This window comes from Somniosus microcephalus, chromosome 1 (genome assembly GCF_052327205.1).
Source record: "Somniosus microcephalus isolate GS21.2 chromosome 1, FLI_Smic_1.0, whole genome shotgun sequence".
NCBI lineage: Eukaryota > Metazoa > Chordata > Chondrichthyes > Squaliformes > Somniosidae > Somniosus > Somniosus microcephalus.
The window spans coordinates 22,208,592-22,225,776 of NC_140987.1; the positions used below are offsets into that span (position 1 = coordinate 22,208,592).

The window sequence follows — 17,185 nt, forward strand, 5'->3', positions numbered from 1 at the left end:
ATGGAGGGATTTGAAAACAAGGATGAGAATTTTTAAATTGAGTCGTTGCCGGATCAGGAGCCAATGTAGGCCAGCAAGCAAGCAGAGGGGTAATGGCTGAATGCGACTCAGTGCGAATTAGGATACAGACAGCCAAGTTTTGGATGAACTCATGTTTATGGAGGGTGGAGGATGGGAGGTCAGCCAGGAGTGCGTTGGAATAGTCAAGTCCAGAGGTAACAAAGGCACGGATGAGGGTTTCAGCAGTGGATGAGTTGAGGCAAGGGCGGAATCAGGCGATGTAATGGTGGTGGTAGGAGGCGGCCTTGGTGATGGTGCAGATATGTGGTCGGAAGCTTATCTTGAGGTCAGATACAACACCAAGGTTGCGAACGGTCTGGTTCAGCCTCAGACAGTGGCCAGGGAGAGGGATGGAGGCGGTGGCTAGGGAATGGAGTTTGTGGTGGGTACCACAGACAATGCCTTCGGTCTTCCCAGTATTTAGTTGGAGGAAATTTCTGCTCATCCAGGACTGGAGGAGTCTGACAAGTTAGAGACAGTGGAGGGGTCGAGAGAGGTGGTGGCGAGGTAGAGCTGGGTCTCGTCAGCGTATATGTGGAAAATGACGCTATGTTTTCTAATGCTGTTGCCAAGGGCCGGCATGTCGATGAGAAATAGGAGTGGGCCAAGGATAGATGTTTGGGGGACTCCAGAGGTACTGGTGTGGGAATGGAACCACCCAGCTGGACGTTGGAGGAAAATTGTGTGGTCAACCGTGTCAAAGGCTGCAAACTGGTAGAGAAGGAAGAGGAGGGCTAATTTACCATGGTCACAGTCACACAGGATGTCATTTGTGACTTTGATAATGGCCATTTCAGTACTGTGGCAGGAGCGGAAACCTGATGGAGGGATTCAAAAATGGTACTCTGGGAAAGATCTGCACGGATTTGGTTGGCGACAGAACGTTCAAAGACTTTGGAGAGTAAAAGGAGGTTGGAGATAAGACGGTAGTTTGCAAAGACAAAGGGGTCAAGGATGGGTTTTTTGAGGAGAGAGGTGATTTTCGGGGATTTGAAGAGGAGGGATGCGGTACTAAATGAGTACTTTGCATCTGTCTTCACCAAGGAAGAGGATGCTGCCATAGACATAGTAAAGGAAGAGGTAGTGGAGATACTTGATAGGATAAAAATTGATAAAGAGAAGGTATTAGAAAGGCTGGCGTACTTAAAGTAGATAAATTACCAGGAGTGGATGGGATGCATCCTAGGATGCTGAGGGCATTGAGAAAGGAAATCGCGGCAGTACTGGCCATAATATTCCAATCCTCCTTAGATACGGGGGTGGTACCTGTTGTATCCGTGTGTTAATGGAGACACGGAAGGCAGGAGTTGGTTTAACAGGTGTTTACTGGACAAAGTCTGGAGGTGAACTAAAAGATACAAGACACTATACAGGCTTATATAGCCCGAGTGGCCACTACCGGCATTACAGTACACAGGGGCTCTTAAAGGCACATACACCACAATTCCTCCCCTTTTAGACAACCAGTACATAACATTTTAAGTAATTGTTATTAACATGTGTACAAGAACAATAATCTACACATTTGCTGCAGTTAATAAATTATAAGTCAGTCTCTCTGGAGGCTTCCTGACTCGGTCCGGACAACGCCTCGGTGGTGTAGTAGTTTTTGGTGGTGTAGGTTCTTTTGGCAAGGTCATAGAAACATAGAAACATAGAGATAGGAACAGGAGTAGGCCATTCGGCCCTTCGAGCCTGCTCCGCCATTCAATGAGATCATGGCTGATCTTCGTCTGAGATCATAGCTGATCTTACCAGTTCAGTACCCCGTCCCCGCCTTTTCTCCGTAACCCTTAATCCCCTTAGCCTTCAGAAATATATCCAATTCTCTCTTGAAAATATTTATTGAATTAGCCTTCACAGCCCTCTGTGGCAGGGAATTCCACAGGCTCACCACTCTTTGAGTGAAGAAATTCTTCCTCATCTCTGTTTTAAATGATTTGCCCGCTATTTTTAGACTGTGGCCCCTGGTTCTGTGCTCCCCGGCCATTGGAAACATTCTCTCTGAATTCAGCCTGTCCAGGCCTGCCATAATTTTATATGTTTCGATGAGATCCCCTCTCAATCTTCTAAACTCCAGTGAGTACAAGCCCAAACTATTTAATCTCTCTTCGTAGGTCATTCCCGCCATTCCAGGTATCAGCCTGGTGAATCGCCGTTGCACTCTTTCCATGGCAAGAACATCCTTCCGCAGATGGGGCGACCAAAACTGTACACAATACTCCAGATGCGGTCTCACCAGCACCTTGTACAGCTGTAGTAAGGTATCCCTATTCCTATACTCGAACCCCCTTGATATGAAGGCCAACATACCATTTGCCTTCTTAATCGCCTGTTGCACCTGCATGCTCTCCTTCAGTGACTGGTGCACAAGAACACCCAGGTCCCTCTGCACTTCCCCATCTCCCAATCTATTGCCATTTAGATAATAATCTACCCTCCTGTTTTTACCCCCAAAGTGGATAACCTCGCATTTATCCACATTATAGTGCATCTGCCACGTATCCGCCCATTCCCCCAACCTGTCCAAATCGCACTGTAGCCTCCTGACATCCTCATCAGAGCCCACCCCTCCTCCTAGTTTAGTGTCGTCAGCGAATTTGGAAATATTGCATCCAATTCCCTGATCCAGATCATTTATATATATTGTGAACAGCTGGGGTCCCAGGACAGATCCTTGCGGCACCCCGCTGGTCACTGCCTGCCACTCCGAAAACGAGCCGTTTATTCCAACTCTCTGTTTTCTATCCGCCAGCCAGTTCTCTATCCACGTTAATACTTTGCTTGTGTCGGGTTCATCTGGTTCCAGTATCACCGGATCGGAGGTAGATACTATGGGTATCTCTGCTTCATCATTAGGCGTATAGAGTGGTGGTGTAGGTTGTCCCTTTTCGGATGACTCTATGATCTGGTCAGCATGGCGCCTTATTATGCTTTCTCAAATGTCCACGGTATACATCAGCGGTCCTAGTCGTGTGCAAATAGTTCCAGGCTGCCACTTCTCGGTACGGTAGTCCCGGGCCAAAATTTGTTGACCTATCTGGAAGGTTCTAGTTGGCCTTGCATTCATGCCTTGAAATTGCTGGTTCTCTACGTCCCTTCTGATGTTTGGCTTGATCAAATCCAGCCGGCATCTTAGTCTTCTATTGAAAAACATCATGGCGGGAGGTTGGTTTGTAACCACATGTGTTGCATTCCTGTAGGCAAACAAGAAGTTATCTACCTTATGTTGTAGATTAATGTCTTCATTACGCATAGCCTTTATGGCCTTCTTGAAGGTCTGGACAAACCTTTCAGCCAATCCATTGGTGGCAGGGTGGTATGGGGCGGACGTGTAGTGCTTAACCCCATTGTTTTTTAAGAACTTCCTGAATTCTTCGGACACAAATTGTGGTCCATTATCAGAACAGATCTGTTCAGGCAGCCCATTCCTGGCAAATATGGTCCTTAATACAGTGATGGTTTTTTCCGTGGTGGTGGAGGACATCTTTATTACCTCCGGCCACTTGGAGTGTGCATCAACCGCGATTAAGAACATTGAGTCCATAAATGGACCAGCAAAGTCGATGTCTACCCTTTGCCATGGAGATGAGGGCCACTCCCATGGATGTAGAGGGGCTTGTGGTGGGGCGTTTTGGACCTTCTGGCATCCTAGACAGCCCTTGGTCATTTCTTCGATGTCTCCATCGATACCTGGCCACCACACAAACGCTCTGGCTAGGTTCTTCATTTTCACTCCACCCAGATGCCCCTCGTGAAGCTCCTTTAGCACTTTATCCTGGAGTTTGGGTGGAATCACCACTCTGGATCCACACATCAAGGTTCCTCGGCACACTGACAGCTGTTCTCTTCTTTGCGAGAATGCTGGCAACAGTGGTTCGCCATGTGCTGGCCATCCCTTCACCGTTAAATCGTAGACTCGTGAGAGAGTCGGGTCATTTCTCGTTTCTTTTTCAATGGTAGAATTTGTTACTGGTAGACATTCCACTATGGTTGAGTGGAACATTTCCACTGGGTCCACTGTAGGTGCCTCTTCTACCGTTGGCAACGGTAGACGCGATAACCCGTCAGCATTTCCATGCTGTTTTGATCCTTTGTATTCTATGTCATATTGGTGTGCCCCTAGGAAAAGGGACCACCTCTGTAGCCTTTGCGCTGTCATAATGGGAATGCCCTTTTTAGGGTTGAATATGGAGACGAGGGGTTGATGGTCAGTCAACAAGGTAAATTTTTGTCCGTGTAGGTAATGATTGAATTTCTTCACTCCCCATACCAGGCTGAGTGCTTCCCTGTCGATCTGGGCATAGTTACGCTCAGCTGAGTTCAATGAGCGTGACGTCAAAACTGCCCAACGCACTACCGGCACCCGGCTACCGACCATAGAACATATATATCAGAAACGCTGCCTACGGAGGGCACGGACCATCATCAAAGACCCTACCCACCCCAGCCACAGTCTGTTCGCCCTCCTACCATCTGGAAGACGCTACGGATGCATTCGCACCCGTACGACCAGATTTAGGAACAGCTTCTTTCCCAGGGCTGTCATCCTACTGAACTCCACAAATAAACACTAAAGCCTGCACATCTGCCGATGCACTTTATTCACTTTATTATGGTCATATTTATGCTAATATATATGTACAAATGTATGTTGAAATGTTTAAGTGTCCTAATCCAAATTGTACACTCTCGGGAGCCGCAAGCCTACATTTCGTTGTACTGCACTTGTGCACTAACAATGACAATAAAAGTTGATTTGATTTGATTTGATTGATTAGATCGGCCACTCTGAGCCATCAGGGAATCTATGCGATAATACCGCTCCTACGCCGTAAGGGGATGCATCGCACGCCAGTCTGATTAGCAGTGATGGGTTGTAATGAGCCAAAACTTCCTTGGACGTGATCAAGCCTTTACATTTATGGAAGGCACGTTTACAGTCTTCGCTCCATTTCCAAATTACTCCCGTTTGTAGCAGTTCGTTAAGAGGGTGCAGAACAGTTGACAAGTTCGGTAAAAATTTATGATAGTAATTTATCAATCCCAGGAACGACCTTAATTGTGAGACATTTTCAGGTGCTGGGGCTTTTATGACCGCTTCAATTTTTTCAGGTGACTTATGTAACCCTTCTTTGTTAATTATGTGGCCACAATATGATATTTGTTTCTGAAAAAATTCGCACTTGGGCCGATTTGCTCGTAGGCCCCGTTCTCTCAGCCTAGTGAGCACCTGCTCCAAATTGGCAAGGTGCTCGTTGTCGTTTTCTCCTGTTACAAGGATGTCGTCTAGGTAGCATTGAGTCCTCGGAATCCCTTGCAGGACTTGCTCCATAGCTCTTTGCCAGATAGCTGGAGCTGATGCTACTCCGAAAACCAGTCGATTGTACTGGTACAGGCCTTTGTGTGTGTTTATTGTGAGATACTTTTTAGAGGCCTCCTCAACCTCCATCTGTAGATATGCCTGTGCCAAGTCAATTTTGGTGAAACGTTTCCCTCCGGATAGTGAGGCGAAAATATCTTCTATCCTCGGAAGAGGATACTGTACTGTGTGAAGGACCGGGTTTACAGTCACCTTGAAGTCCCCACAGATGCGAATTTTTCTCTGTTCTTCAGATTTATCATTATTCAACGTTTTCTTCATGACCGGGACGATGGGTGTTGCCCACTCGCTCCAATCTATCTTGGATAACACGCCTGTCTTTTCTAAATTCTCCAGCTCTGCCTCGACTGCTGGACGAATTGCGTATGGCACCGGCCTTGCCTTAAAAAACTTGGGAATTGCCGCATCTTCCACTTTTATTGAGGCGGTGACGCCTCTCAAGGTTCCTAGTTCCTGTTGGAACACTTCTTTGGCGTTGGCCAAGATGTCTTTTAATCGTTCAGGTATGACGTCATCATCATTTTTTTTCTTACTGGTCACCATCAGTGCCTGAATGGAGTGCCAGTCTAAACGTATCTTCCTGATCCATTCACGTCCCAACAGCGGTGGACCACCATCTTGCAGAACGTATAAATACAACTTCTGTATTTCCTTGCCGTTGTATACAACAGGCACCCTTATTTTCCCTCTGGGGTATACTTTCTGCCCCGTATATGTTTTCAAGATAATGGATGTGTCTTTCAAAGGTATATGCGGAAATAGCCGCTCGTAATCCCGTCGACTTATGACGGTCAGAGCTGATCCTGTATCTAGCTCCATTTTAACTGGTGACCCCACTATTGTGAGGGTAACCCAAATGGCCTGGTAATCTTCTTTGGCAATTACATTATGTAATTTGAGACAGCTTAGTCTCTTGTTTCCGGAGTCGCTATCGCTCTTCTGGTCTTCGGAGCTACTGTCCGTCATCATTTGTACCTTTCTGTACTTTTCCTTATTGATTTTTTTTCTGTCAGTGGATTTTTTGTTTCCAGATCGGCATACACGTGCAATGTGTCCCATCTTTCCACATTGCCTGCATGCTTTGTCCTTGAACCAGCAGTCCCTCTGGTCATGGGTGGATCTGCCGCAGCGATAGCATCTCTCGAAACCCTGTGTCATTTCATGGGTGCCGAAGTCCTGTGGCTTTTGCTGTATCTCTGCAGCTCCTCTTGCTGCTGCTTCGTATGATACAGCCACACTGAAAGCCTTGTCCAGTGTTAAATCTTTCTCAGAAAGTAGCTTTTTCTGTGTTCCTTCACTTAGGAGACCGCAGACGAATTTGTCTCGAAGAGAATCTGCCAGTCCTGCTCCGAATTGGCAGTGCTTTGACAGCTTCCTTAATTCGGTGAGGTAATCAGCGTTACTTTCATTCTTGTGCTGATTTCTCCTGAAGAATTTGAATCGTTCCGCTATCAGCAGCGGTGTTGGGTTTACGTGCTCCTGTAGGGTATCAACAATCTCCTTAAAATTCTTGTCCATCGGTTTGGCTGGAGTGATTAAGTTTCGTAACAGCCCGTATGTCTTTGCGCCCATTAGATTTAGAAGTATCGATGCCTTTTTATCATCCTGTATTTCATTCGCTGTGCAATATACCTCCACTCTTTCCACATATGTGGTCCAATCCTCTACATCATTATCGAAAGCAGTAATATTGCCAGTTTTAGGCATCCTGGAAAAAAAATGGCGCCTCCCACGCTTTCCTTTCTTCCCTGCCGAGACAAAAAATGGCGCTTCCCGCCGCTGTCGCTGCTGACAACGCTGTTCTCCGCGGTTTTTATTTATACAGATACTTTTAATAGTCGGAGACTCGTTCCTGCCGTCCCGCCGGACTCTCTGGGACTTTTCCCTCCCTCTGCTTGGTCCGAGCGCCGACCTGCTTTGCAGAGCTGGCCGTCTCCCGAGTGCTCCATCCCTCGTCTCTGTTTGCCTCTGCCTTCGCTGCTCGGCCCCGCTGCAGAGCCAGCCGATTGAGCCCCAGCCCGCCGCCCAGGAAGGATTATTGCAGTACCTGCCACCAGCCCGGCTAGCTGGTGAAACCACAGTTTTTTCTTTTTTTTTTTCTTCTCTTCGACCTTCGTCTGAGGAATCGATCTCCTTGAGATGCTGCCGAATTGCAGGTAAGTCCGTTTCCAATTCGTCGCCACTGTTGTATCCGTGTGTTAATGGAGACACGGAAGGCAGGAGTTGGTTTAACAGGTGTTTACTGGACAAAGTCTGGAGGTGAACTAAAAGATACAAGACACTATACAGGCTTATATAGCCCGAGTGGCCACTACCGGCATTACAGTACACAGGGGCTCTTAAAGGCACATACACCACAGTACCAGAGGACTGGAGAATTGCAAATGTTACACCATTGTTCAAAAAAGGGTGTAAAGAAAAACCCAGCAACTACAGGCCAGTCAGTTTGACCTCGGTAGTGGGTGTCGAAGTCTCGACTCCGAGTAAGACTATGAAACAAACTGTACCGTCAGATAAGCCAAGCTCTATTTTACTTGCATACAAGTGTATACAAGGAGAGAGCTGCCTGGACAAAGGCTAGGCCAACATCTCTCAAGGACATCAGCGAATGCAGCGTATTTATACACTCAAACAAGCAAGCGTTCCATAGATCACGTGTAATGAGATTGTATCATCTTAAACCAACTAAGAGTTTAAACAAGGACAATCAAAAGGTCAGCAGGACAGAAATGTCTTCAGACAAAGTTAGTTAATTATATTCTGTCAGGAGGTTTTGTTTGAATCTTGTTACCAAAAAATGATTTGCTCACTCATGTCTGATTATCATATTTATACAGTGAAGAACACAAGTTCAATATGATCATGTATAAAAGTTAGCTAGTCAACTCTGTACAAAGCTATTTCAGTATTCATGCAGATAAAGAGAAACGAGATTGACCTTTAACAGAATTGTTTTCATTCTTTGGCCAGATGTCATTAGCAGTGCGGTTACCCAATAGTTCTGCAATGTATTGTTCTGGCAGGTTGTGATTAACTTAATTGCAATAGGTCAAAAGATTACGTTAGTTGCTGCTGACTCGGTTTTAGTCCACAGGCAATGGTACAAAAATACATTAGATGTCAAGTATCCCATCATGCACTAGTAAGGGCAAAATCATATTTCCACATGGGGAAGCTTTGAGAAACAGTAATCAGGGTCAAAATTAACAGTCACTTGGACAAGTGTGGATTAAATAAGGAAAGTCAGCATGGATTTGTTAAAGGCAAATCGTGTTTAATTAACTTGATTGAGTTCTTTGCTGAGGTAACAGAGAGGGTTGATGAGGGTAATGCAGTTGATGTAGCGTACATGGATTTCCAAAAGGCGTTCGACAAAGTGCCACATACTGTAATAGGCTTGCCAGGAAAGTTGAAGCCCATGGAATAAAAGGGACAGTGGCAGCATGGATACGGAGTTGGCTAAGTGATAGGAAACAGAAAGTACAGGAAACTTTCTGGTATCCGGCACGGACGGGACCGACCTGGTGCCGGTCCATCAACAATGCCGGATAACCGAACGCTATAGTTAAAACATACGGAGCTCAGAGCTCCTGTCTAAAGCAACAAACCCTGTTGCTACAGCTTCAAAACAATCGGCACAACTTGCAAGCGTCTCTGTAGCTTAGCAACAGCTTCAGCTACACGCTTGCACAGCCACAAATGTGTAAAAAAAAGTAACTAAAAGTAAAAAAAGTTATCTGAACCGACTCCTGAATTTTGCCGGTGGATAGAGCGTTCCGGTTATTTAGTGGCCGGTTAATCGAAAGTTTCCTGTAGTGGTGAACGGTTGTTTTTTGGACTGGAGGAAGGTATACAGTGGTGTTCCCCAGGGGTCGGTTCTAGGACCACTGCGTTTCTTGATATATATTAATGACTTGGATGTGGGTGTACAGGGCACAATTTCAAAATTTGCAGATGACACAAAACTTGGAAGTATAGTGAACAGTGAGGAGGAGAGTGATAGACTTCAGGAAGGCATAGACAGGCTGGTGGAATGGGCGGACACGTGGCAGATGAAATTTAACGCAGAAAAGTGTGAAGTGATACATTTTGGTCGAAAGAATGGTGAGAGGTCTAAATGGTACAATCCTGAAAGGAGTGCACGAACAGAGAGACCTGGGGGTATGTGTGCAGAAATCGTTGAAGGTGATAGGGCAGGTTGAGAAAGCGGTTAAAAAGACTTATGGGATCCTGGGCTTAATGAATAGAGGCATAGAGTACAAAAGTATGGAAATTATGATGAACCTGTATAAAACACTGGTTCGGTCCCAACTGGAGTACTGTGTCCAATTCTGGGCACCACACTTTGGGAAGGATGTGAAGGCCTTGGAGAAGGTGCAGAAAAGATTTACGGGAATGATCCCAGGAATGAGGGACTTTCTTACGTTGATAGACTGGAGAAGCTGGGGTTGTTCTTCCAGGAGCAGAGAAGATTGAGAGGAGATTTGATAGAGGTGTTCAAAATCATGAGGGGTATGGACAGAGTAGATAGAGGGAAACTGTTCCCATTGGCAGAAGGGTCGAGAACCAGAGGACACAGATTTAAGGTGATTGGCAGAAGAACCAAAGGTGACGTAAGGAAAAACTTTTTTATGCAGCGAGTGATTAAGACCTGGAATGCACTGCCTGAAAGGGTGGTGGAGGCAGATTCAATCACAGCTTTCAAAAGGGAGTTGGATAAGTTTCTGAAGGAAAGAAATTTGCAGGGCTAGGGGGAAAGGGCGCGGGAGTGGGACTAGCTGAAGTGCTCTTGCAGAGAGCCGGCACGGGCTCGACAGGCCAAATGGCCTTCTTCCATGCTGTAACCATTCTATGATTCTATGAGAGGACAGTACCTGAGGAGAGGGACCCGTTAACAATATCAGCTAACATGGGGACCAGGAAGGGTGGTCAGCAGTTTAATGGGAATAGGGTCGAGGGAGCAGGAGGTTTGTCTCATGGACAAGAGGAGCTTGGAGAGGGCATGAGGGAAGATAGGAGCGAAACTAAAGAAAGATGCGAATTAAGGGCTAGGGCAGGTGGGAACCTTAGAGGAAGTTTAGCTCGGTCAGCAATGAAGGAAAGGAAGCAGCTGAACAGGTGGTCTCAATCTTAATGGCAGTAATACAATTTGACCCCTTAGGAAGCTATAGATGTGCGGTCGATTACTATGTTAAACTGAGGTTTGAGATTAAGTGCAGTCAGAAATAAAGGTCCTTAATTTTGATCACTTGTGCCTGATTTTTGGGATTGTCTGTTTCAGAGGTATGGGATTAACTGAGATTGATAGAGCTTCAAACACTTAAGCAGACTTCATTAATTTTGTTTAAAGTCATGTCAACTAGACAACCATAGTAAGTACTCATCTGATGAATCAGTTGATGAAGTCAATGAGTAATTGAGCCGTAAGGGTCAGGAAGGTCTCTGGTTTGATCTCTGCTCTATATTGAACTAACTGATCTTGGCCAAGGTGCTATCATTGGTCTCGGCAGCCCTTGGTTAGAGAGGTGACATTTGAGCATTGCCCATGCTCCTGATTGCGATGGACGACACTAAACTAGGAGGAGGGGTGGGCTCTGATGAGGATGTCAGGAGGCTACAGTGCGATTTGGACAGGTTGGGGGAATGGGCGGATACGTGGCAGATGCACTATAATGTGGATAAATGCGAGGTTATCCACTTTGGCGGTAAAAACAGGAGGGTGGACTATTATCTAAATGGCAATAGATTGGGAGATGGGGAAGTGCAGAGGGACCTGGGTGTTCTTGTGCACCAGTCACTGAAGGAGAGCATGCAGGTGCAACAGGCGATTAAGAAGGCAAATGGTATGTTGGCCTTCATATCAAGGGGGTTCGAGTATAGGAATAGGGATACCTTACTACAGCTGTACAAGGTGCTGGTGAGACCGCATCTGGAGTATTGTGTACAGTTTTGGTCGCCCCATCTGCGGAAGGATGTTCTTGCCATGGAAAGAGTGCAGCGGCGATTCACCAGGCTGATACCTGGAATGGCGGGAATGACCTACGAGGAGAGATTGAATAGTTTGGGCTTGTACTCACTGGAGTTTAGAAGATTGAGAGGGGATCTCATCGAAACATATAAAATTATGGCAGGCCTGGACAGGCTGAATTCAGAGAGAATGTTTCCAATGGCAGGGGAGCACAGAACCAGGGGCCACAGTCTAAAAATAGCAGGCAAATCATTTAAAACAGAGATGAGGAAGAATTTCTTCACTCAAAGAGTGGTGAGCCTGTGGAATTCCCTGCCACAGAGGGCTGTGAAGGCTAATTCAATAAATATTTTCAAGAGAGAATTGGATATATTTCTGAAGGCTAAGGGGATTAAGGGTTACGGAGAAAAGGCGGGGACGGGGTACTGAACTGGTAAGATCAGCCATGATCTCATTGAATGGCGGAGCAGGCTCGAAGGGCCGAATGGCCTACTCCTGTTCCTATCTCTATGTTTCTATGTTTCTATGATGCCCCCTGCAGTTGAGCAGTGTGCCGATACTCAACTATCTGGGCTTACACATGAAAAATTGTCTCGCGGCAATATGTGGAAGTCAGCTGGCACTATGGAAACGTATCGCAGAAGCAACTGATGTGTTCAGGAGGGGATGAAGTGAGAAAAGCAGCCCAAAAAGCAACTTGGTAATGTAGACAGGGTTCAGATACTACAGATCCCTCAACCGTTTTAGGTTGCATGTATCTACTAAACCATATTAACCATATCTTCTATCTTTTTAAACAAGTGCAAGTATCATAATTTTATGCAGCTCACAAATATTTTGTATTTCAGCAGCAATAGGCTGTTTTAAAATGTAGAAGGTTGCAGGAAAGCATTTTATGTTGCTGCAATAAGCATTCTTTCTCTCACTTGCTAGACCTGTCTGAAAGTAATGGGTTGTCTCAGTGGCACCAGGAATCATTTGACTCCATGTCATCTTCCAGTACCACAGAGTCGATGGCTGCTGGCTGTCCAGGAAATAACAGACAAGAGGTTAGTGCAAACTAAACAGAAATATGGGAATAGTCCCACAGCTCAAGTAGATGTTACTGGAGGATCTGATCTGTGACTACTGTTTGAACTCATTTGCTTAGTTTAATAGAGGTTCACCAGCTCCAGGTCATTTACATCAGGGAATCTGTTTATATTTATTTCAAGATTACTCTTTAAAAAAAATACTTGGGGCGAGGTGTACTGGTTTAAGGCAGTGTGCCATACAGATCAGGAAACTCCCAGGTTTGATCCCTGGTCTGTACTCATGCCAGCTGAGGGCAGAAGGGACACTACAATTGGCCTCAGCCGCATTGGCATAGGGAGAGCAAAATCATTCAAAGTTCAACTCCCGGTTGCTCTGCAGTGACCCTCGCTGAAAAGGACACATGGGTGGGTGTCAGGTGAGGACCGACCGGTTTGGACGCCACAGTCAAAATGCATTCCAACTAGGCTCACGTTAAAATGGTCACTTGGGTGAGGCCCTGGAAGATGTCTGGCACTTCAAGCTAAAACCAGCAAGGAGTCAACACCTTCAAGAGAGCTCGAGAAGGGGACACAATGACAGAAAAGGGAACAGAATAAAAAAAGCTGAGGGGCTATCTTTTGGTGTTTTTTATAACTAAACCTTCACCTCTTATTCAGGGATCACCTTAATCTTGAATGTCCTGGATATGCGTAAACTGTTATACACAAAAATTGTATTCCCCAGGGCAAGTACAATCAGCCAGCATGTGAAATAATTTGAGCCTATATTATTAAAAAATATAGTTGGCATCTTCTCATTTTGTTTTGGTGACGCTGGCAAATAATAAGAATGATACAGCTTTACATTAAAGAATGTTGAGTGATTGGGCGGGCAGTGATGTAACTAGGGGAGTGGACAGGAGAGCTGCTATTGAGCCACTGGTAGTGGAACTCTAAAACTGCCTGATCCTCTCATCAAGACAATGGATTGACAAAAGAAACGTAGTTTTAATAAGCTAACCTATAAACATTATACTAAATGTTTTGCATGTTTTTTTTTAAAAAGCTAACTCCCACAAAACACACACACATTTAATAATGGCATGCAAACATTTTTTTTTTAATCCTTATAGTTTTTGCCATATATTTGTGCGCACCTTTCTTTTCATATTTTGACTTTTTTGATTATTTTCCAAAACCTTTTTTGCGGATATTGTTTATTTATGTTTTAATTTTATCCTTATTATAATGATAGCTAAAACAAATAGAATTTTTTTTTTTATCTACAAGGGATTAATACTGATTTAGGATCCACTGGTATCAATTGTGTTCCAGTTTGTTGCTCATTTAGTATTCAAGCCTGATTGAAGATCTTCTTTTTCTAAAAGTATGATGCCACCAAAGTGGCAGAGAGAGAAAAGTCTTCAAAACACTGCACTGTGAGTCTTCCAGATGGTTCCTCGCACACAGTTTCAATCCAACCTGGCATTACTATTAGACAACTGCTGACTGAGCTCTGTGAAAAGCTACAAATTCAATTAGCAGCCATAGACCTCTTTCTGGTTGGAGGTGATAAGGTACGTCAAGTTGCTCTGTGCATCCTTTCCAACCTATTTAAAAATGCAAACACATTGGTGTCGATATTAACCCCACACGATGGGCGGTAGAAACACAGAAGATAGGAGCAGGAGTAGGCCATTCGGCCCCTCGAGCCTCTTCCGCCATTTAATGAGATCATGGCTGATCATCCAAATTCAGTACCCTGTCCCTGCTTTCTCCCCATATCCCTTGATCTCTTTAGCCTTAAGAAATACATCGAATTCCTTCTTGAATATATTTAATGAATTGGCTTCAACTACCTTGTGTGGTAGAGAATTCCACAGGTTCACCACTCTCTGGGTGAAGAAATTCCTCCTCATCTCAGTCCTAAATGGCTTACCCCTTATCCTTAGACTGTGACCCCTGGTTCTGGACTCCACCGCCATCGGGAACATCCATCCTGCATCTAGTCTGTCTAGTCCTGTTAGAATTTTATAAGTTTCAATGAGATCCCTTTTCATTCTTCTAAACTCTAGTGAATATAAGCCTAATCGACCCAATCTCTCCTCATACGTCATTCCTGCCATCCCAGGTATCAGTCTGGTGAATCTTCGCTGCACCCTCTCCATGGCAAGAACATCCTTCCTCAGATAAGGTGACCAAAACTGCACACAATACTCAAGGTGTGGTCTCACCAAGGCCCTGTACAACTGCAGCAAGACATCCTTGCTCCTGTATTCGAATCCTCTCGCTATGAAGGCCAACATACGGGGAGGGTTAAAAAATTTTAAACGGGAAACCCGTCCCCAACCTGCCCATATGTAGTCGTTGACTTTTTAAAGTCCAATTGGAGTCTGATTTAAATTTTAACGGTTGCTGGCTGGGTTTCCCAGGGCTTGGGAAACCCGGCAGTGATAGGAGGCGGGAGCTATCGACTCCAGAAGGTAAGGGCTTTATACAGCACTCTTTGTGGGCCAGGAGAAGCAGGAGTGCTCCCTCGGCCTCTCAAGGAAGCCTTTGGCTTTATCCCCTGCCGATCGCGGCTTCTCACTTCCCTCTGCCATGATCGGTGACTCAGCCCCACTCTGTACCTCCCTCCCTCCCGATTGCTGCTCTCTTCCACACCCCCAAAATGGAAGATAAGAATTATAATGAGGTCCTGCCGTTAAATTCAGCAGGACCTTCGCAGACCCGGTCTTGCCAGGTTTCCCCTGCACTCCTCCGCATCCCTACCATAAATATCGGGGCCATTGATTCAATCAGTTTTAATTAAAATGTCTGTTAACCTATATCTTACTAGTAGTGGATTCCTACAACAGTAACATGCATTTATAAAGTGCCTTTAACATAGTAAACATGAGGCGATTTACAGACAAAAACAGCTACAGAGCAGTAATAGAAGAATTAAAGATGACCGATGGCATGGTAACTACCTAGGTTTTGAGGAGGCTTTTGAAGGTGGGGAGAGATCTTGGGAGATGGATGGATTTAGAGAGAGAGTTTCAGAGTAAGGCAAAGGCAGCTGAAGGCTTTGCCACTAAAGGTGAGTAGATGGATAGGGGGGTTTGTAAAGGAGACATGGCTGGCAGGTAGGACTGGAGGAGGCTATGAAGATTAGGTGGGGCAAAGCTATGAAGGATTTGCAAATGATTTTGAATTCAATAGGATGTTGGATAGGGAACCAATGGAGGTCGACAAAGATGAGTAATAGAGGAGCTGGATAGGATGTGGATGGCACAGGAGGCTGGTGAGTAGAGCTTTGGAGACGTTGAGTTTGGACATGATGGTGTGAAGGAAGCTGTGGATAAAGGTTTCAGCGATGGTGGGGTTGAGGTCAGGGTTGTGCAGGCCTTAACTGAGTGTCAATGAAGAGAGGGAAATGGATGGCAATGAAAGGGAAGCAGGACTGAAGTGAAAGGAAAACAGCTGACAATGAGGGATAGAGGGAGGGAGTAGTAGTTGGGAGGGTTGCTTTCAGGGGATTTAGGGGAGAAGGCCACTTTGCAATAGGGAAGAAAGGGAGTGCTAGTATTAATTGAGTGAACAGGAAAGGGAGACTGGCACCATTAACTAATGGGGGAGGAAACGGTGCCAACTTAAGCTGATGTGGGGGAGAATGCCTGCTGAATGGGAGGGGACAGAGAAGAATAATGCAAGCTTGAACCAGGTCGAAGCAGGAGAAGAGCTCCAGGTTAAATCGCAGGGGCAGAGGAAGAAGAGTGCCAGCTTGCCACGAGGGAGTCTACCACTGGATTCTCTTAAAGTGCACCACCAGTTTCGTTCCTTCAACATTTGTATTTGCTCCTCCAATGCACGCTTAAGCTACAAAGTCCATATAATAACTTGTTTTCACATGCATAATCTTGAGTTGTCAGCCTTTTTGAACCTGTTGGTCTGCTTTACTAGTTTTGCCGGTTGTCATGTACTAGTATGTCAAATGTGAATATGTTAATTCTGGGAGAGGGCATATTGATAAGAGTTTTGGATTTTTTATTGCTCACTGTTTACTTGTATTAACTCTGAATCTTTTTTCAAGCCTCTTGTACTTGATCAAGCCTGCAGCACCTTAAACTCACGGGAGATTCGATTAGAGAAGCGTACACTATTTCGGTAAGTTAACAAATTGCTATGATTGGAAGATAGGAACAGGAGTGAGCCATTCAGCCCCTCAAGCCTGTTCCGCCATTCAATTAGATCATGGCTGATCTGTATCTTAACTCTATCTACCCATCTTGGTTCCGTAACCCTTGGCTAATAAAAATCTATCAGCCTCAGTTTTAAAATTTTTAATTGACAGCTTTTTGGGGAGAGAGTTCTAGGTTTCCACTACCCTTTGTGTGAAGATTATGATCTACAAAATGCAGAAAAATTGAATGAAACTTTGAATAAAAATAGAAAGTGTTAAATTGCTTTAACACTGCATTGCAAGTGTGAATGATGAGCTAAATGTTATAGCCAATGTGCCTATGTTGTTTAAAATTTCTATTTGAAACATATTCTGTCAGTTGGATATAGTCATGGCATCTGCCCTCCCCTGGTGCACTTTGGCTGCCATATTAGAAATCAATTATCGGGAAGAAGAATGACAATTATAGGGCTTTCTTGGCCGAGAAACAGAACTCCATTAACTTTTTTGGCAGCTTGTCTTAATTAATGAGTCTACACCATTGTCTGTTTTATTTCCAAATCAGTTAAATCCCGAGGTTCAAAGAACTGTTTCAG

At 45.0% G+C, this 17,185-nt stretch overlaps 1 protein-coding gene across 1 annotated transcript in view; it reads left to right on the forward strand.

Annotated features, from left to right (window-relative positions):
• The window catches only part of rgs12b (regulator of G protein signaling 12b), a 335,452-nt gene that overhangs the window by 261,143 nt on the left and 57,124 nt on the right, over nt 1–17,185 (forward strand). The window contains exons 10-12 of the mRNA XM_085975353.1: nt 12,345–12,460; nt 13,813–14,001; nt 16,500–16,573. Coding sequence (XP_085831479.1) covers nt 12,345–12,460; nt 13,813–14,001; nt 16,500–16,573 — 379 coding nt within the window. The remainder of the gene's footprint in view (nt 1–12,344; nt 12,461–13,812; nt 14,002–16,499; nt 16,574–17,185) is intronic.